Source organism: Malus domestica, chromosome 05, assembly GCF_042453785.1.
Source record: "Malus domestica chromosome 05, GDT2T_hap1".
NCBI classification, from domain to species: domain Eukaryota; kingdom Viridiplantae; phylum Streptophyta; class Magnoliopsida; order Rosales; family Rosaceae; genus Malus; species Malus domestica.
The window spans coordinates 11,905,555-11,926,801 of record NC_091665.1 but is presented as its reverse complement, the minus strand read 5'-3'; the positions used below and the strand labels follow the sequence as shown (position 1 = coordinate 11,926,801).

Genomic DNA, 21,247 nt, shown 5'->3' with positions numbered 1-21,247 from the left:
ATTATGGTTGAAGGTGACTCTTAAGTTGCTCATTCAATCAGTGTTGGACCAGGGTGAGACGCCATGGAATCTGGTTCCTATTATTGAAGATATCGAGTGGACGGCGACCAATTTTGATTGCATTGACTAGAAACATATTTATAGAGAGGCTAACTTTGTGGCGGATGCCTTCGCTCGCCATGGCCTTATTATTACTGATTGTCATATTTGGGATCATTGTACCCCTTCATTTGCTCTTTGTTGAGTTTGGTTTCAATATTTGTTGTATATTTCATTATGAAGATTACAAGAGAGTGAAGGCAACTCTTATAGAGAGCCAAAAGAAAGCTACAGTAGATTGTAGGATAACTACACAAACACAATCCCTAAAATCTGCCCTAACAAGTGGAAAAGCAAAAACCAAATTACAAGTAAAGAAGCTTTTACAAGCAACTAAGAAAGGTTGATGTAAGGTGAATGACAAGCCATGGAAAGTGATTGGTGAATGACAAGCTATGGAGAAAGGTTGATGTAAGGTGAATGACAAGCTACGGAAAGTGATTGGTGAATGACAAGCTATGGAGAAAGTTTGATGTAAGGTGAATGACAAGCTATGGTGAGGATGACAACTCATACATACAACCCATCCATACAAACTGGTTTCAATACACCCCTTCAAGCTGGATCAAGGGGATTGATTAATCCAAGCTTGCACAACAAACGCTGAAATTGAGTAGAGTCTAGTGCTTTTGTGAATAAATCAGCAAGTTGATCGTGGCTGCATGTGAACACGGTGCCTATTGATAGGAGCATATTTATGCGACTTAGTTGGCTTGTTCTTGTGCATTTATGTCGTGTTTCCTTAGTTATTTTAATGTTTAAAGTCATTTTCGTATGTTTTCAGATTTTATGGACAAAGTAGGCAAGAAGATGCATTTTGGAGCATTTTGGAGCAAAATGGAGCTTGGAATGCATGTCACATATTTGGGCCAAAGTGGATGGACGAATTTGAGAACTAAAGAGGCCAAGAATGTGAAGAATTATGGTCCAAAAGATGAAGAACTCAGCCCAAAAATTTGTCACCCCAACTTGCCTTCATTGCCATGCAAAACAACATAGAATTCCCTTTGGATTCCCATGCCATGCTTGATCACTCTTGTCCCCTACATAATTTCTGATTTCATGCTTCAATTCATTTAATTATTACACTTAATTGCTTGATACCTCTTGTTCCCTTCACCCACAAAATTTTATACAACTTTCACAACCATAACATGCACCAATTGATGCTCCATCATTCACATTTGGAATCCCATGCCTTGTGTACCATATGTTGCTGCACCTTTGACCCATTTATTAACACATTTTCACCTCCCTTTCCATCTCTATGCAATGTACACAATCATTCATGCTCCCTAGCTACAAGACCACTCCATTTTACCCTTCACACTTTGCATCATCACTTCATTTTCACCCTTGGACCATTGCACACCACATACACTCTTTGCCGTGCATTCTCCCTAGCCTAACCTGATTCTCTAAGGTTTTTGGGGCCTATATATACATGTTTACACCCCTTGGCAAAGGGTTCACACTCTCATGTTCATCATTCATCACAGAAAATTCGTCCATACAACCTCTAGGTAGCAAAACACCCCAAAAACACCATTCTAGTGCCTAGAAAACATAACAGCCACTCGACCTTCTTCCACCCTCTTTGCCTAGTTCTCCACCACCCTCCAACCCTCAAACACTCATCCACACTTACCCTAAACCTTTCCATACCATTCCCCATCCATTCTACATCATAAAACTACCCAAAAATTCGTCCACAAAGCAATCTGCCGCAAGCAAGCAAAGGAGAATTCTTGGACGCACTTGCTACCCAAGTTGGAGCATTTTAGGTGTTTTCTTTCCTTTGATTTTAATGTCTAATTTTATGTATCTTTGCTTTGTGAGTATGAGGAACTAAATCCCTCTTAGTTAGGGGGTGATTCGAAACCATGTTCATACTTGCAATATGATTTGATTACATCCAGTTGTGATTCATAAGTTGTGAATTCAATTTACTTATCCGATCGTATAAGAAATGATTTGTGTATGTTGGTTGAGAGTGCACGCTTAATTTTCATGCATGAATTTAACGCTAGAATATAAGGGAGTTTCACCTAATCGCTATGAACTTATATTCACAAGTAGTGAAGGTTGCTAGTCACATTCACGTTAAGTAAATTCTTGGCATAAGTTTCATGCAAATCATAGTAACGAGTGCCTCGTCAATGCTTATGTTTTTCATAGAACTTAATGATTCTTGCTTGTATCTCTATTATGCAATTCATGTAGGAAACTTGTAGGGAATGTTTTGGGTTGTCGTATGCAATCATCCAACCCAATAACTTGTGGAAAAAACTGAGGGTTAATTAGTGCAATTCACGGTTAATTTGGGGCGTTGAGTATTCATAGCTTATCGAAAAGCAACTGAAAATCGTTTTGTATGCAAGTGTGACATGTGTGAAGAAGAACCTCCTAGCTAGCCTTCCATCCATAAGTTTCGTTCAAATTCATTTTACAATCTGTTTTGATTCACTTAAATTTGTCTAAGAATTTGTTTACTTTGTTCTTGTCTTAATTTAATTATTTTCGTCCAAAATCAACCCCATCTTATTTCTTTGAGTCATATTAATTAGAACTTGTCTTAGATTATGTTTTTAAGTGTTTTAGTTCATTAGAAAACCAAAATTCGTCCAAGTTTGTGTTAGAGTCCCAAAACTGCCCAGATTGTGTGTTTAAGGTAGTTTTGAGTGTTTAGGGGCTGTTTTGAGTCGTTTGGTTTGTTTTAGTGTTTTAAAGTATAGTTTTGCATTCTTTGAGTCTAGTTAGTGTTTTAAACTTTGTTTTTACGTTTTCAAGTCAGTTTCCAAGTGATTTAGCAATCCCTCCTAATCCCCGGCCTAGAATGATCCCTACTTACATACTTACTACAATTGATAAAAAGATGGTTAATTTGAGTGCTAGTTAATATCATATCACCTATCACCTTGGATTGAACTTGAGCATGAATATAATGGCAGTTAACTTTAATATGTTTGGTCATTTCATGGAATACTGGATTAGAGGCAATGTGCATGGCAGCTTGGTTATCACAATACAAGGACATAAGTGCCATGCTTGGTTATCACAATACAAGGACATCTGTGTAGACTAAGATGTAATTTGATCTATTGTTCTTCATAATTATCCCCCTTCCTACTGAGCCCTTGAGATATCGAAGTATTCTCTTGACGATTTCCCAGTGAACTAGAGTATGAGAATGCATGAACTGACTGGCTAGGCTAACTGAATATGAGATATCAGGCCTAGTAATGGTGAGATAAATAAGTTTCCCAACCATTCGCTGATAAACACTAGGGTCCGAAAGAGGTTCACCTTTTTCATGCCACTGAAGTTTGCTAGCTAGGGGTGTCCAAGCTGGTTTACATTCCATCATGTTAGCTTCATTTAGAAGATCGAGAACATACTTTCTTTGATTCAAGAACAATCCCTTTGAAGAAGTAGCCACCTCAATTCCAAGAAAGTATTTCAAGGGCCCCAAGTCTTTAATGGTAAATTTTTGGTGAAGTGACTGCTTAAGCGTCTTGATTTCACTTATATTGTCACCTGTAATAATTAGGTCATCAACATATATAAGCACAACCAATTTGCCAACAATACTACTTTAAACAAACAAAGAAAAGTTAGCACAACTCTTTTTGAACCCTGCAGCTTAAAGGACTGAACTAAGCTTAGAATACCAAGCTCGAGGGGACTATTTGAGACCATATATGGCTTTGTAAAGTCTGCAGACCTTGTTGGGTTCATTTTCTCTTAGATGACCAAGAGGCAACTTCATGTACACTTCTTCTTCAAGATCCCTATGAAGAAATGCATTCTTCACATCCATTTGGAATAAGGGCCATGCATTATTGACTGCCACAGACAACAATACCCTCATTGTGTTCATTTTGGCAATAGGAGCAAAGGTCTCCTTATAGTCAATGCCATAGGTTTGAGTAAAGCCTTGAGCTACTAACCGTGCTTTGTGTCTTTCAATGCTTCCATTGGAGTTGAATTTGGTCTTATATACCTACTTCCCACGACCTTCTTGCTGTTTGGAAGATCCACCACACTCCATGTCTGGTTGTCATTCAAAGCTTGAAGCTCTTTAGTCATAGCATCTTGCCACTCAGGCATGCATGTGGCTTTATGAAAATTCCTTGGTTCGAAAGTCTGGGACAATTTGTTAAGGAAAGAAGTATGAGAATATGAGAATCTGTGATAAGAAATGGCTGCAAAGATAAAATGCCTTGCGGTGTAAGTAACATACTCTTGTAACCTCACTGGTGGATGTCTATCTCGTGTAGGATTTCTTCTTGGTGCACTTACAACTTGCTGATTTGGTTGAGCTTCTGATGGTCCAGATGAGCTTGGCACTGCATCAATTACACTCTCAATGAGTTGAGAATTATCAGTGCTGATATGAGCAGGAGTAACTTCATGAATTTCTGCTGGAATAGGTAGTGGAAATAGGTCTATAAGATCTTCCATATTAGCATTAGTCTCCAACCCTTTGTGGAAATAAGGTGAATATTCATCAAATCGCACATCTCTAGAGACTGCTAGCTTCCCCGTGTTAGGGTTGTGCACTTTGTAACCCTTTTGAGAACTGGCATATCCCATAAACACACATTTGGTAGCTCGAGGGTCGAGTTTGTCATGATGGAGAGCTTGAATATGCACATAACAAGTATAACCAAAGGTCCTGAGGTGAGACAAGTTTATAAGCCTGCCCTTCATGACTTCAAAAGGAGATTTAGTATTCAACACCCGAGTTAGCAACCTATTAATGATGTACATGGCAGTGAGTAGGGCTTGAGACCAAAATTTCTTAGGAACATTCATTTGGATCATAAGTGATCGAGTCTTCTCCAATAAGTCTCGATTCTTTCTCTCTGCCACACCATTTTGTTGTGGTGTACCAACACAGCTAGTTTGATGCAAAATGTTGTGATTGCTTAAGTAATTACTCATGTTATTGGAAGTGTACTCGGTACCATTATCTGATCTTAACATATATAACTTAGATGAAAATTGATTGGTGATTAGGTTGTGAAAGTCCTTAAAAGCATCAAACAAATCACTTTTAAGTTTTAAAAGATACAACCAGGTTACTCTAGAATAGTCATCAATAAATGTAACATAATATCTATACCCATCAAAAGATTCTACACGAGAAGGACCCCAAATATCAGAGTGAACAAGCTCAAAAAGTTTACTAGTTCTAGAATTAGAAGAAACAAAAGGAAGTCTAGTGGCTTTTGACATTTGACAAGTTTCACACTCCAGTGTGTTTTTACAAACACAGGGAAACAACTTGGTCATCACATGTTCTGAGGGACGGGCAAGGCGTTGATGCCAAAGTTGGTGTTCCTGAACTTGACTTAAGTTGACACTGAGCTTTTTCACAAAATTGGACTACTTTGAGAGATAGTAGAGTCCATTCAAGAAGAACCCTTCACCAATCTTCTAACTCGGTCCTAAAACACAACATTGTGAGGGGAAAATATGGCAAGACAGTCTAAGGTTTTTATTATTTTTCCTATTGACAAGAGCTGAAAAGGAAAAGAAGGTACATAGAGAGCAGTGGAATCAGTATGCTCACTTAGCAATCTAATCTTTCCTTTCCCTAGAATAGGTTCCCCTTTCCCATTTGCAACAGATACATGAATTGGATCAATAGTTCTTTAAAAATCGTGGAGACTAGAGGGTTTATTAGTTATATGATCCGTGGCACCAGAGTCAATAATCCAAAAATCATGTGTAACATTTGCATTAAGAGCAATGGAAATGGCACTGATAATACCTGGAATATTGCCTTTCGATGTATTCTCTGAGTCAGCCAAGAATCCAGCAAATTTCCCTAGCATTGCAGTAGGGTTTTTAGTTGTCATTTCATTAGGTTCAGTGCTTCCTTGCTTCTTTTGAAGAAAAACAGCAAACTCGTTGATCAAGGACACAAGATTTGTTGAGAAATTGGTCATCCCATCAGTTGAGGAACAAGCTGAATGAAATGCTTTTGGAGTGACTCCACCCTTCCCATCTTTGATCATCCTGCCTTCCCTATCAAACTTAGGCTTTAACTCCGGATGAAGAATCCAACATTTTTCTCTTAAATGTCCCTTCATGTTGCAATAAGAACATTTCCAATCTGCTTTCTTACCAAGCACCTTATCACCAGTTGCTTTGTGATTTGTCATGAAAACCCTAGCTTTAGAGTTAGATTTGGGCTCAACGTTCATACTTTTTGTCGAGTTTCCTCTCTCTGGACTGCATGACACACACTGGTAAAAGAGGGCAGCTTTTGAGTCATTAACAAGTGACTAAGCAGGTCTTCATACTTCGTTCCCAAGCTTGCTAAGAGTTGAAACACCTTGTCTTCATTAACCCTCTTCAATAGCACAGCGGAATCAATCGTGTGTGGACGATACATATCGAGTTCATTCCACATGGATTTCATACTTCTAAGGTGTTGAACAAAAGAGTGATCACCTTGCTTTAAACTAGCCACACTCTTCTTCAGTTGAAAGATGCGAACTGAGTTGTTTTGGCTGCCATACATATCTTTGACGGACTCCAATAGGAGAATGAAAGACTCTGAGTAGCTGAAAAGCTTAGACAGTTTTGGCTTCATAGAGTTAAGTAACCAGGACATGACCAGCTAATCATTAGCATGCCATGCATCGTAAGTTGGTGAAGTAGATTCTGGGGGCTCAGAGCTTCCATTGATAAACCCTAGCTTCGATCTTCCTTCTAGAGTAAGTGACACAGCTCTTGACCAAGGAAGGTAGTTGAACTCGTTTAGTAGAACCGAGCAGAGTCGTTGATTTGGATTGTTCTCAACCCCTTGGGTTAAGTTTGGGGAAGAGGATGAGGCACTGTTGGCACTAGACACATTTTCTTCTGCCATCTCTATCGATGATGAGCAAATGAAGAAGTAAAAAAATGAATAGAGTCAGGACCCTATGGTTCCTGCTATGATACCATGTTGAGTTTTGGTTTCAATATTTGTTGTATATTTCATTATGAAGATTACAAGAGAGTGAAGGCAACTCTTATAGAGAGCCAAAAGAAAGCTACAGTAGATTGTAGGATAACTATACAAACACAATCCCTAAAATCTGCCCTAACAAGTGGAAAAGCAAAAACCAAATTACAAGTAAAGAAGCTTTTACAAGCAACTAAGAAAGGTTGATGTAAGGTGAATGACAAACTATGGAAAGTGATTGGTATGGAAAGTGATTGTTGAATGACAAGCTATGGAGAAAGGTTAATGTAAGGTGAATGACAAGCTTTGGAAAGTGATTGGTGAATGACAAGCTATGGAGAAAGGTTGATGTAAGGTGAATGACAAGGTATGGTGAAGAGAACAACTCATACATACAACCCATCCATACAAACCGGTTTCAATACTCTTCATGCTCTTCAATTTGATTCTATAGAGAACAGCTGTACTCGTGAGTTTTCCCTTTAATTGATTATTCTTGTTTCAAAAAAAAAAGAAAAAGCAACTGATCACCAACCCTTCTCAACATACATGATTAAAACTGAAAACTTGAAAACTCATGCCGCTGGAAAAATCTATGTTGTTGGAAACATTCATGCCGCTTGTTTATATATAAGCTTTTATCTTCTTTTTGACTTGTTGGAATGTAACGGCAAACAATCAAGCAACATCATTCCAATTTTTTTTTTTTCAAACTTTTTCAAACAAATATGTGACGTTGTCCTTTACAAACTATCTTAAACTTTAATATTTAATTCAATGTCAAAGAAGCTGCACACAAAACAATCATGGCATAGGATATAAAACGAGAAACATGCAGTACAACAAGTCAAAATAAATTCAATATGCACGTGCCGTTAGATTCTTTGATTGAGCAATAAGGAACATGAATTTTCATTTTCAAAACTTGCAACAAAAATCAATAGACATGGTGCAGGGTACATGCGGATACCATGAATTTAATTAACATACTTCACAGCTTTGTTTAATTTATCTTGATTTTAGACTTGTAGACGCATATAACCTACTCTGATACCACATGTAAGTCGATCTATAATATGCATATTCTAACCTTGAGAAATTATTGACATAAACAAATTGAATCACAAACGAGCAATGAACAAGCAAATATCTTCCCCTCTCTGCACTCCTTAAGCATTCCGAATATGGTGTAGGTTTTGTGCTAGAATATTATATATGAAAGTTGGGGCCTGAACCTTATACTTATAGGTGAGGGTATTAGGTTTCTTTCATGGCCATAAAGGACTCCATAATTCATAACCTGGTAGGATAGTCGGGATAATCAAATACAACTTCCTTTCTTGTATCCTTAATCAAATAGGATTCATAAATAGATGTAAGTAGAATAAAAGTCTTACACAAAAACTTTAGACTAGACGGTCTAACTTCAACCCTTAGGTTTGAAGTTAATTTTCTTATAAAATAACTTTAGACTTTTTTTTTATTATAAAATAACTCTAAATACATATTTATTTTTATGTATTCAATCAATTGTATTCACTTATTTATATGTTTTTATTGTTATACAATAAATTTAATTCAAGTTAAAAAAACTAGCCTAGGCCCCTACCTGCTGTCAGACTAGCACTTACCGCTTTTTAGAACCTTGCAAATGGTCTAACACTATAGAACACTTTGTCCATGGGTCTGCTATCCTCGAACTGGTGGTCTCTTTTATGTCTCTTCTTTCATTTTTTGGCACATTACTAGAACACTCTGTCCATAGGTGTGTTGTCTCAAATTGGTGTCTCTTTTGTGTCTCTCCTCTCATTTTTGACACGTCTTGTACCACTTAACTTCAATAGTAAATTACAAAATAAATACAAAAAAAAAAAGAAAAAAAAAAGAATCCAGCCCGGTAGCCATCCCCACACCGTTAATAAATAATACAACCTAACCGAGCTAGTAAATTAAAAAATAAATACAAGGAAAAAGAAACAAAGAAACTAGCTCGGCAACCATTCACCCAGCTTGACAGCCATCCCCACGCCATCTATTGGAACCAAATTTGCACACCTTCGTGGATGGTGGTTGAGCATAAATTCCATAATCCTGAGCAAATTGCAAAACAGTAAGACAACTGTAAGCAACATAATTCAAGTGTGTAGATTGCGTTACCATAGATGAACCCTAGATGGGTGTAGAGAGATATTTTTAGGATAAAATCCTTATTCTAAACTGGGACAATCCTAAAGGATATCTAGTAAGTAGATATTGCATCATTTTATCAGTTGTGCGCAGGCTTATTCGTAAATTGTAGGGACTCCAAGACTTATAGGATTTGATTGTGTCCATATCCAGATCAGATTGCATGCCTTGCCGAACAAGCATGATCGACTCCGCCTATTACCCTGGAGTTGAGTGATGGTGGCACTCTGCTTTGTCTAATACAGCTACGTCCGGAGCTGTGAGTTCATGACCGGACTTTTGAGAGAGTTTTTAGTGAAAAACCCCCTCAGTAATATTGATTTGGAGAAAGATTACCTCCCAAACTTAGTATCTGTAAAAGATTCTCATCGCGATAGCCGGAGTACCACCTTACTCCAGTAATAGGAATGCAAGCATTTAAACCCATGAGGAATCCTTTGCTTCGGGCTTATTCATGCATTTATTGGACTTGAGATGACGACATTGTTCTTGAAGTATCCTGCATGGAATAAGATATAAAAAAATTGTTCAATATTTTGCCCTGTTTATGAATTAAAATCTTCAATACATGCAATGTAGTCTGGGAGTCTGGGAGTGATTTTCCGAGACTCAATTTCGTTTCCATTCCTAGTGAATCTTAAGCGAAAGTTCTTTGGGAGCATGATCTTTAGAATGTGGGTCAAAAATACTTTTTGAATCATTTTGTTGGACCCTATGGGTCAAACTCAAGCATTTCTGATCTGATTACCTTGGTTGGCTTGGCCAAAGCATTTCCAAATATTGATGCTCTGTTGAAATGAAATTCCTTTTGCGAATTACCTAGTCTGAATTCCCTCTTTGAACCTGCTACCACTTGGTGTTGTAGAGCTTACTTGACTTAGTAAGTTGATCCAAGATAGAAGTAGTCGTACTTGGGGTCAGATTTTAGAGCCACCTTTGGATGAGTTCCAAATCACCCTTTCGACTATTCCCTCGAATGGCGTAGAGCCCAGGTTTGAATGTTATAACCCATAACCTTACTGATTGCTTAAAACTTTCTGGAGGCTGGATGGTGCATTGGATTTTCGGGTCAATGCGCCATGTGCCTGTGCCCGTAGCCCGCTAATTGTTACCACACTTATTACGGTTCGAGTCTCTCAAGTTACTAACTATTCAAGACGAATTGGGCTAAAAGAGGCCCTGTTTTGAATTGAAGCGAAGTTTTCAAAGTTTAGGCCCTGTTTTGAATTGAAGCGAAGTTTTCAAAGTTTAGGCCCTGTTTTGAATGAGTAGGGTATTCCCTGCATCACATGAAAAATAAACAACAAACACGTATTTAAGACAAATTGATGCTCTTTATTCATGACACAGGTAAAGTTGATTGACAATAGGGTGTGATTGAATCCGTGAAGGATTGCCTACATAATTAAATCACTGGTGTAGTTATAAGGAAAGATGATAATGTAAAAATTACATTAGGGATCATTTTGATGATAAGCCTATATATCCTATGAAGGGAATCAAATCGCGTATAGTTCATGTGGTGCTTCTATGGATAGTACTTTTTGAGCTTGGTGATGTTCCACCTTTTTATGATCAGGGTTTTGTTCATTTGTTCTGGCGACCTTGGATGAACTTTCCCAATTTTCCCCGAGTTTACCTTCTTCTGGGGTTTTTGGTGTTTTCGAAGACTTCCCTCAAGAATAACTGTCATGCTTGCAGATTTATGGGCTTGACACTCTTGTTGTAATATGATCAGATTTGCTGCTAGTAAGTTGTTAGTGGAACTTGAGCACGTCGTTCTTTCACGAAATCGAGATCTGTTTTTAGGATCCCCATATTCTCCAAGGTTGTCATTTCTTCAGTATGTAAGTTTGGCATAATTTTCAATTGAACTGGAATGACAGCCTTAGTTTTGTAAGCCATTGAGAATGGTGTTTCCCTGGTGGTTTTTTGAACTCTCGCATGATAAGCCCACAGAACTCCTGATAATTCCTCTGGCCATTTATTTTTCTTTTCGAGTCTATTCTTTAAACATTACAAGATGGTTTTGTTTGAAGCCTCTGCTTGTTTGTTCCTTGCGGATATCTAGGTATGGAAGTGAGGTGGCAGGTCTTAAGTTCTTTGTATCAATCTGTGACTTCAGAGCTGGTAAACTATAACTCGTTGTCCGTCATTATCGTATAAGGGATCCCAAGATTTTCACTGCCGCATTGGCGATTTTCATCAGAGGTTTCAGTTCTATCCACTTAAAGAAGTAGTATGCCACCACGATTGGCCATTGCACGTTTCTTTTAGCTTTCTTAAGGGGTCCAACCAAGTCGATACCCCATTACATGAAAGGCCATGAACCTGTTAGAGTATTAAGCTCTTCTGCATGTTGATGGAATCGCATAGAGCTTGCTAGTAGGCCTTCATACTCAACCTTGTTGTTGCTTGCTTTGAATACCAGCTTAAGGGTATGCTCAAGTATGAAGCCATCTGATGGTTGCACTACCATTCTCGTGTTAGCTTCGTGTATGTTAGATAACATGTCCACGTAAAACTTCCAAAGATATGGATTTTCAAGGGGGGAGGTTTGGGAGCTGATCGCCTACCCAATACTTTGTTCCTTAGAGGTGAACTCCTCTAAAAAGTCTGTCAAGGCTTGGGCTTTGATTGATGTCCTGGGACGGTAGATTATCTCATATTACCCTAGTTTGATAGCCTATTTTGTAACTCTTGATAAAACGTCAGGGCTGTGTAGGATGCACCTCAACGAATATTTCGTTATGTAGACTACTCTGAATGATTGGAAATATGGTCGAAGCTTCCTCGCTACCATTACTAGTGCTAAGATGGGCTCAAAAAGAGCTTTTGATATGTAATATACCAGTTTCTGCTCCCCAAAGTCTTCTAAAAAAAGAGTTGCACTTACTATGCAGTCACATACAACTAGATAAAGGTACAAATCCTCCCCGTCAATAAGTTTGGATAGCAATGGAGGTTTGGATCTTGAAAGAAATCTATTAAGGGCTGCCCTTCGTCTGGTCAAACTTTGTATTTCCTTCATGGTCTGGGTTGGCTTCGATTCCTTTCTTAGTTACCATTTACCTTAGGAATTTTCGTAATGCTACTCTGAATGTGGATTTTTCTAGATTCAGCTTCATGTTATATTTCCGAAGCAGGTCAAATGATTCTTGGAGATGTGTTATATGATCATTATTTTTTATTTTTTTGCTTTTGACAACCATATCATCTACATAAACCTCCATTGTGTCTTTGATTTTGTCTTTGAAGATTTGGTTGACGAGTCGCTGGTATGTTGTCCATGGGTTTTTTAGTTCAAAAGGCATAAACTTGTAACAATAGGTACCTCGATCGATGACGAAAAATGTTGCCTCATGTCTGGCCCGTACATCTTTATTTGGTTGTATCTGGAGTTGGCATCCATAAAGCTTAGGAGTTTAGTGTCCCGCTGTTGAGTCCACTAGTAGGTTGATTCATGGAAGAGGACATGGATTTTTGGACAGGCCTTGTTCAAGTCTGTAAAGTCCACGCACACTCTCCACTTCTCATCCTTTTTTTTTTTGTACTAACATAACGTTCTCCAGCCAATCTGGATAGCGTACTTCAATGATGGACTGGGCGTCTTTGAGTTTACCTATTTATGACTTTATGATCTTGCTGTGCTCTGTTATGTGTTTCCATTCGTGCTGGATAATTGGTTTAGCAGTTGGGTCCATGTCAAGACTGTGACAGATTACAGAGGGGTCAATCCTAGGCATTTCTTCTCCTAACCATGCGAACACGTCTCTGTTAGCTTGTAAGAAGCTGGTAAATAGTTCTTTTTTCTTAGTTGGTCAACTTCGTTTGTTCTATTTTGTTGGGGTTGAGGCTGATGTAGACGATGTCTATGTCTTCCTTGAGTTCCGAGGTGATGTCTTCTTAGGGGTTAAGATCCAAGTCAAATTCTTTGTAGTTGGTCTGTTCACTCCTCGGTTATGATTGTTATGCTGACTCTTTTATGCGTGTGTTGGAGCTTCGTTCTTATTTTCTTATCATGTTCATACTTACAATAGCGTAACAACGTGCTGCCGACTGGTATTCTCTTATTTCTTTTACTCTACCGGGTGCCGAATAAAGGAGCAACTGGTGGTAACTAGAAGGGTTGACCTTCATCTTGTGTAACCAATTCCGTCCAAGGATAGCGTAATGAAGGATCGGGTAATCCATGACATGGAAGGTGACTAGGTAGTTGTAGGTTTTGGCCTAGACGACCAACTTTACAGTTCTTAGAAACTCACTTTGATGCCCTGTTGAAGGTGTGAATGGTTGTCCTCTCTTTGTTGATGTTGTCTAGAATTCCCATCTTTTCAACATCTTTGAAAAGGACACTAACTTTTGAACCGTTTTCAACTAATACAAGGTTGACTAAGGCGTTCAAGATGTGGACCTTGACGACGAAAGCATCGTTGTGGGGTGAGTGGACATCTTCTAAATCGTGATCAGAAAACATCAAGATGTTGGAATCGATGGTCAATGGCTTGTTGATGCTGGCCACTAGTTTTGGTTTCTTGCAAGTCGCCTTCTTTTCTTTTCTGGTGTTTCCCAGGTACTTTTGTTCTCCATATATATATATATATACAGTTAATCTCAAAAAACGTTGTTATCTTCGGGCGTTGAACTGGGTGAAACTTTGTAAGCCTTATGGATTTCTTGCGGCGTTTCTCTAAGAAGGATCGTAGGGATAACTCTTCAAACATTAGGTCATTCACTTTCGTATTTCAAGTAACTAGCTTCTTAAAGCAAGAAACTGCCTTTTGAAAATCTTTGATCTAGGTCTTTATCTCCTCGAGCTAGGCAGGCTATTTGGCTAGTGGATTGTGTCAAACGACATCTAGGGATAGCATATATCCATGACATCTTCCCACATCCTGTTGATGATGGTTATACCATTATGCCCTTAATGGGCTTCTTCTAGAGAAACAGTTAGGCCTTGGTCGTTGACTAAGTTTTCTGACATATTAGAGGGTAGAGTAATTTGGCCAAGAGAAATATGGGCTCTTTCTCAAAGAAAGCACCAATTGTTGGAAGCAAATATGCACACCTCCGTGGGCTGTGGTTACGCACAAATTCGTATAATCCTGAGCAACCTACAAAATGGTAAGACAACCGTAAGCAAACCTTAGGCCAGGGGGAAGAGGAAGGGTGATGTGTGGTTACCAAAGGCTCTCTAATAATCAAGTTAGTGAATGATTTGAGACACAAGCAATGGGCAAGAGAATTCAAGTGTATAGATTGTGTTACCATAGATGAACCTTAGATAGGTGTTTTTATACCGTGGGAGAGAGACCTTTTTATGCTAGAACTTTATTCTAAGTCAAAAAAATCCTATATGATATCTAGTAAGTAGATATTGCATACCTATCCCTAGATTGTAGGGACTCTAGGACTTATATGATATGATTATGTCCATATTTGGATCAGATCACATGTTCTGCGGAACAAGCATAGTCATCCATCGGAGTTGCTAGGACTCCGCCTATTGCCAGGGAGTTAAGTGATGTTGACACCTTACTCTGCCTGATATAACTCTGCTCGGAGCTTATGAGATCATGATTGGACTTTTGAGTTAACAGTATTCAGATCATCCTTACTTCGACCCTGGAAAATCATGGTCCTACATCATCAGCGGTAGCCCCTGCTCCCACTAGCCAGCCACCCTCACCCTAACTCCCCACTGGCCAGCCATCAAAGTCTATAGTCTCTCTTGGATTAAGATTCAGATCTGCATCATAGATCATTGTTTTTTCTGAATCTTTGACAAAGACCATTATATCACATTCTTGAAACTCTTATTGACTATAACTGAGACATGTGGTCAATTTCTCTAATTAGTAATTACCCATGCGTGAAAAATTAAGAATGTTGAATGAATAGTCTCTGTTTTGGTTAATATTTAAACCTTGGGCTTTCAGGAAGGAAAACTCAAGAGAGTTCAATAAAAAAGGTTTTGCCCGAAGCCTATAATCAAGCCCAGTTCATCTATGTCAAGATATTATGGTAGCTCCCCATTAATGCAAATGCCAGTTGCTTACAAGAAGTGACAACTGATGGAAGATCACCAACTCTCGGTCCAAAAGTACTTTTTGGATGGCAAACACGTAAAAAGACTGGTGATTGATTACCCTTTAGTTACTTTCGGGCAAGAACGTAAATGACACAACTGGGCTAATTCGTCTATAAAAGGAGGAAGAGGGCCAAGAGACAAGGACACTCAAATCAACAAACAAACATAGAACTTGAGTCTCAGCCAAGCAAATGCCCTGAAAGCCGTGCTTTGTCCAGACTTTGCACCCTCTTAGCCTTAGACTTCCTTAGAAAGACATCTTTTGTTTATGTAAAAGCTCTGCTACCTTTTTCCCTGAATACTGTAGTATCGATATCTCATGTGTAAACTCCTTTCCAGTCATCCCCTTTAGTACTCAATCCTTTTGTAAACTGCCAAGGGAAGAGACCACGTGACGTTTTAACCTTGCCTGACAAGGTGAAATCTTGCTCGACTCTCTTTGTTTTTGCCTTTCCATTAATAGATCTGGTATTAGAATGTATCCCTCAATAGATATGCAAGTCATTTTCGATCTCTTAATGATCTGAAGTTCCATTAACTCTCAGATCTGGTTCACTTAGTACCTTTACTATCGTGAAAGTAAAAGAAACTGATGTTTTGATTAAATCTAAACCTCCACCTTTTGAAGCATACAAGATAAACAAAAGTCCTTGATCTCAAGGCATAAAAAAGAACTTACTGTGGACTTAACCCATCCACGACAATCCTTTGATAATGAGAAGTTAGAGTAACTTAGAGCGCAAGTAATCGGCTTAAATACAATCATTCTTCATCTGCCATATAGAGATGGCAGTGGCACGCCTCATCACTTAGTTAGTTTTGATTGCAAGCCTTACGGCCTACACCTAAGGCTAGACAAAGGCACCTTTCAGAACTAAATATGTCCTCTTCTTGCAACCTGACAGCCAACCAAAGTGCCAACTCCTCGGAGAGCTGTGTGCTCAAGCCAGGGACCCTTCCCAGTTAAATTCCTGCCCGAAGAATCTCCACTGATGAGATTATTGAAGGAGAGGGGGGATTTGGCCGCAGTGAGTGGGAGCAGGGTACAACTAAACTGGGGATTCTGTCAAGTCAAAATAAGCAAACAATAATTTGATATCAAATTTGCTATTTATCATAATTAAATCTAAGACTTTCACTCAAAAAAGGATGCATGAGACTTTTTAGGTTTAAGGATTTACTTGCGTTTAATATCAGTGCAAGAAAGAAAATAAGATTTCCTCAACACAAGGGTGCTTGCCACAACAATGGCATCCATTACACTGTAGAGAGAGAGAGAGAGAGAGAGAGAATCAGTTGAACATACTGTAGATGTTCACAAAAACTAAAATCTCTGAAGAAATAAACACTTCGCTAAAATTAAAAATGCCCAAATCCATGAGCCATTTCGGAGCACCGCGACAACCAGCTATAAATAACGAGTGGTGGTACTGTGATAGGGAGGCATATATTTTTATACCATATATATTTCAACTTATTCTGATCACAATTGATGTGTTCATGTCCTTCAAAGCTGTAGTCCCTTTACTAATTTAGCCGGACTTCTAAATATTAATTGGGTATGTCTGATTAGCAAAATATGGTCAGTGGTCCAACTAAGCTTTACTGAATAAAAGTAGGTTAAGAATGTACAATCCAAAAATAAATAATTTTGTGATATTTTCCGAGCAAAAAAAGTTGTTTAACTTCGCTAGGGAAGCAGCGATGTTGTAGAGCAGCAACAAGGTGTTCTGGTGTTTAAAAGATGCAATCCATAAACTTGACAAAACGAAGGGAAAAAAAGACTTAAAACAAGTGTGATTAACGGCCACATGTTTGCTGTCCCCTACTTCGTGTCTCCTTGTGTCCTCTTTTTTAATTTTTTGACACATATCTCTCAACTTAATTCAAATTTAACACTGTTAACTTTTAATAAAATTAAATAAAAAAACTAAAAATTAAAGTAATACAAAAACCAAGAATAAACTCCTGAGTTCCACCCACTTCAACCCATTGCCGCCGATCGGCATACTATAGAACTAGCAAACATTCTGTCAAGTTCTTAGGATTTGGGGATTGAGGGAAGATATCTAATCAATTGAATATTGTGAAATCTGTAATGATTGAACCGACGACGAAGGTCGAGATTTAAATCGACGCAAAGACAACTCTAAGATCCGATTCGTCTTTGCTGACAAGAGGGAGGAAGAGAGATAAATACAAACAAAGGAAACCTAGTAGATGGTGAAATTTGTAAGGATTGAACAAATGCCGAGATTTGAACTAACGCAAAGCTGACTCTAAAATTCGATTCGGCTTCGCCGACGAGAGAGGAAGAGTGATAAATAGAAAGAAAGAATGGTTGGACTATAATTAGATCCTACATCCCCAACAAAGGAAACCTTGCCGATGGTGAGAAAATGCAGCTGACAAACATGGTGGGGAGGAGATTGGGGGTTGGTGGCTGCGAGACAATGTTGGTTGGGAAGGGTTGCTGTTGGGTTTTTGGTTTTTTTTGTTTAACTGCAATTTTTATATTTTTTAATTAAACTTAATTGAGAGTTTAAAAGTGTTAGATATGAAGTTAAATAGAGAGATAAATGTTAAAAAATTGGAAAGGGGCACAAAGGAGACACAAAGGAGACACGAAATAGGAGACAGCAGACATGGGGCTGTGATTAACGACTGTAAAGTTAGTTATAACCTCCAAAGAATTTAATTATCAAATTATATAGTTTAACTCTAGCTAGTCCTATGCTACTTCATAATATACCTTTCTTCTTCATCAACGTTAATACTGCTGGTGCTGCTTCCAAAGGAGGACTTGTACTCAATTTGCCTAAGATCTTCTAGAAGGATATCATTGTGTTTCTTCACTTCATCCGCTGTTTAATTGTCACCTACAGCTTTAGCCACATTTTGCCACCGCTCCGGGGTCTTCTTGTCGTATTAGGCCAGTGCCTTCTAAAACAGCTTGTTCTGCTTTGGTGTCCATGAAGAGCTGGAGTTGTGTTTTCTGAGGGAGTTTGATGCCATTAATTAATCAATCACCATAATTAGACCTAATTTTAAGTAATGATTATAGTAAATATCTCAAAGGCTCTGTAAATGCATGCAGATATTAAAAGCGGAAGAAAGAAAAGTACTTGTATATGTAGCTAGCTAACAGGCTAGAGGATAAGTAAAGAAGGATGATACGTGCAAGAAATGGTTGGGGTGCTTTGCCTATAAATCGTAGTGGAGAGTGGTGGAGTGAACCTTCAAGCCAGTTGGCGAATATATAAAGCCAAAAGCAGGAGTGAGGCATGATTCGTCCACTGTTGGAGCCACAAAACCAATTATATAATGCTATATGGATTAATAGAAAAATTAGTTTCTTTTTAAATAGTTAAAAATAAAAATAAATTACAAAGAACAATAAAATAAGATTAAAAAAAAAAAAAGAGACCTCTCTATCGCACGATGCATGGACACGGGAGAAAACCTCTGTATCCCGTATCTGACACTTTAAGGATACGGATACGCGAAGCATACGCGTGGATACGCGCCTGATACGTATCGGAATTAAGAGATACGCATTGGAATGGTAAGATACCCGTATCGTATTGTCCAGATACAAGTATCCTACTTTTCGGATACTTTTGAAACTAAAATATGAGGATAATCAGAAGAAAACTAAAAAATAATCACAATAAATCCGCACAGAATCGTGATTGATCAAATTTAGGTAACTGAAATCACTCTAAAATCGGAGGATAATTAGAAAAAAAAATTCGGATTTATTTCTTGAACCTCAGAAATCACTCTGCTTGGGAGACTTTCACGAATCAGACAGTCATCTGTAAGCATTTCGTCGTCTCCGTCGTCTCCATCTGCAACTGCCCCGTCGTTTCCATCTTTTCCATCTGCAACTGCTTCATCGTTTCCTCCATCTCTGTCCGCAACTCCTGGTGAATGAGTGGTGAGCTTTCATTTTCAGTTTCACTTTGTTTATAGTTAAACTGTGAAACCGAAACCCATCTCTGAAACTGAAACTAAAACCCATCTCTGATTCCCCGAGGACATCACAAAACCCATCTCTGAAACAGTGAAACTAAAACTAAAAGCTTAATCTGATTATAAAAGCAATTACACCCATGGAGCCCTCCTGCCTGGCAATCCACTATTGAATCCACCCTATTGAACAGTAATTACCTTTAATGAATAGTAACTGCCCTTAATGAACAGTAATTGTCATTTGCATCTCCACCCTTGGAGCCCTCCCCCTTGGCAATAGGCAATAAAATATTAATTTTTTTGTTTGTTTAAATAATACAAAATAAAATTATTTGTAATTTCGAATAAGATTTTTTAATCGTTCTCGTTGCGCCACGTGTCATTTTATAAAAAATAATTATTATTTAGCGATGGATTTCGATAAGATTTTTATCCAATGTCATCGTGCCACGTGTCGTTATCTTCTGAGAATCTTGTCTAAAGATTTCGATCAGATTTTAACTTGTTCAAAATTGCGCCACGTGTCATTATCCGAAAAGATAATTATTGGAGATCGATTTCGATAAGATTTTTATCCAATACGATCGTGCCACATGTCATTATCTTTTCAGAATCTTTGAGGATAGATTTCGATCAGATTTTTAACGAATGACGGCATGTCACGTGGCCTTATCTACAATCCAATCCTTTCTGAATCGTCCATATAATCCACCATCCATCCTCACAAATCTCACACCAATTTTCTCAACATCTCTATCTCATTATTCATAGTTTCTGCTTCTTCTTCACCATCCATCCTTACAATGTCTTCTTCTTCATCAAGGATGATGTGGGAAATCGATCAGCAAGAGGAAGAATTGTTTAACCAATTTGAAGGAATGTTTAACCTTCAAATAGCCGAAATTGAGATGGCAGAGGATGAGGAGCGTAGAAGGAGAGATGACGAAACAAGAATGGCCAGAGCCTCACATTCCCATCGAGTCATCCAGACTGTTGCTCAGATATGCAGGCCCAGCCGTTCAAGAAACTTTGATAGAAGCAGGCAACGACAGGGTGAAGAGCTGTTGGACGATTACTTTGTCCATAACAGTGCATTTCCTGATACTTACTTTAGACGCCATTTTAGAATGGAACGACATTTGTTCAACAGAATCATGACTGATGTTTGCAACCATGATTCTTACTTTGTGCAAAAGAAGGATGCTTGTGGTGTTATGGGTCTCCTGCCTCAGCAAAAAATCACTGCTGCGTTGCGGATGCTTGTGTATGGAGCATCTACAGACCAAGTGGATGAGATAACGAGGATGGGGAAATTAACCATTCTTGAGGCCTTGATGAGGTTTTGCGGAGCAATCGAATCTTTGTACACCGCAGAGTACCTTCGAAAACCTACTTACATGGACTTGCAAAGGCTTCTAAAGAAGGGCGAGATGCGAGGTTTTCCTAGGACGATAGGAAGCATCGATTGTATGCACTGGACGTGGAAAAACTGTCCAAGTGCATGGCAAGGCGCATATGGAGACAGAAAAGGAGCAAAATCTATCATTTTGGAGGCAGTGGCATCTTTTGATACATGGATATGGCACGCCTTTTCGGGGTTCCGATGGCTCAAAATGATCTCAACGTCCTTGCCCAATCCCTAGTGTTCAACGACGTCCTGCAAGGAAAGACACCAAAAGTCACGTACGTCGTCAACAGACGTAGGTACGACGGGCCATACTACCTAGCTGATGGCATTTACCCAAGGTGGGAAACATTTGTCAAAATAGTGCCACGTTCGTGAAGTGCAAAGGAAAAACACTTTGCAAGGTGTCAAGAGGGGTGCAGGAAGGATGTGGAGCGTTGTTTTGGTATCCTTCAAGCTCGTTGGGCGATCGTCAGGGGTGCTGCCAAAATGTTCGATGTAGAGTCACTTCGATCCATCATGATGACGT

The 21,247-nt window shown here is 38.7% G+C and overlaps 1 protein-coding gene across 1 annotated transcript; it reads left to right on the top strand.

Annotated features, from left to right (window-relative positions):
• The first annotated feature begins 20,116 nt into the window (after positions 1-20,116).
• Positions 20,117-20,956, top strand: LOC139196058 (uncharacterized). The gene has a single exon (XM_070821723.1). The coding sequence runs from the start codon at positions 20,117-20,119 to the stop codon at positions 20,954-20,956; it is 840 nt and encodes a 279-aa protein (XP_070677824.1).
• Positions 20,957-21,247: the final 291 nt, after the last annotated feature.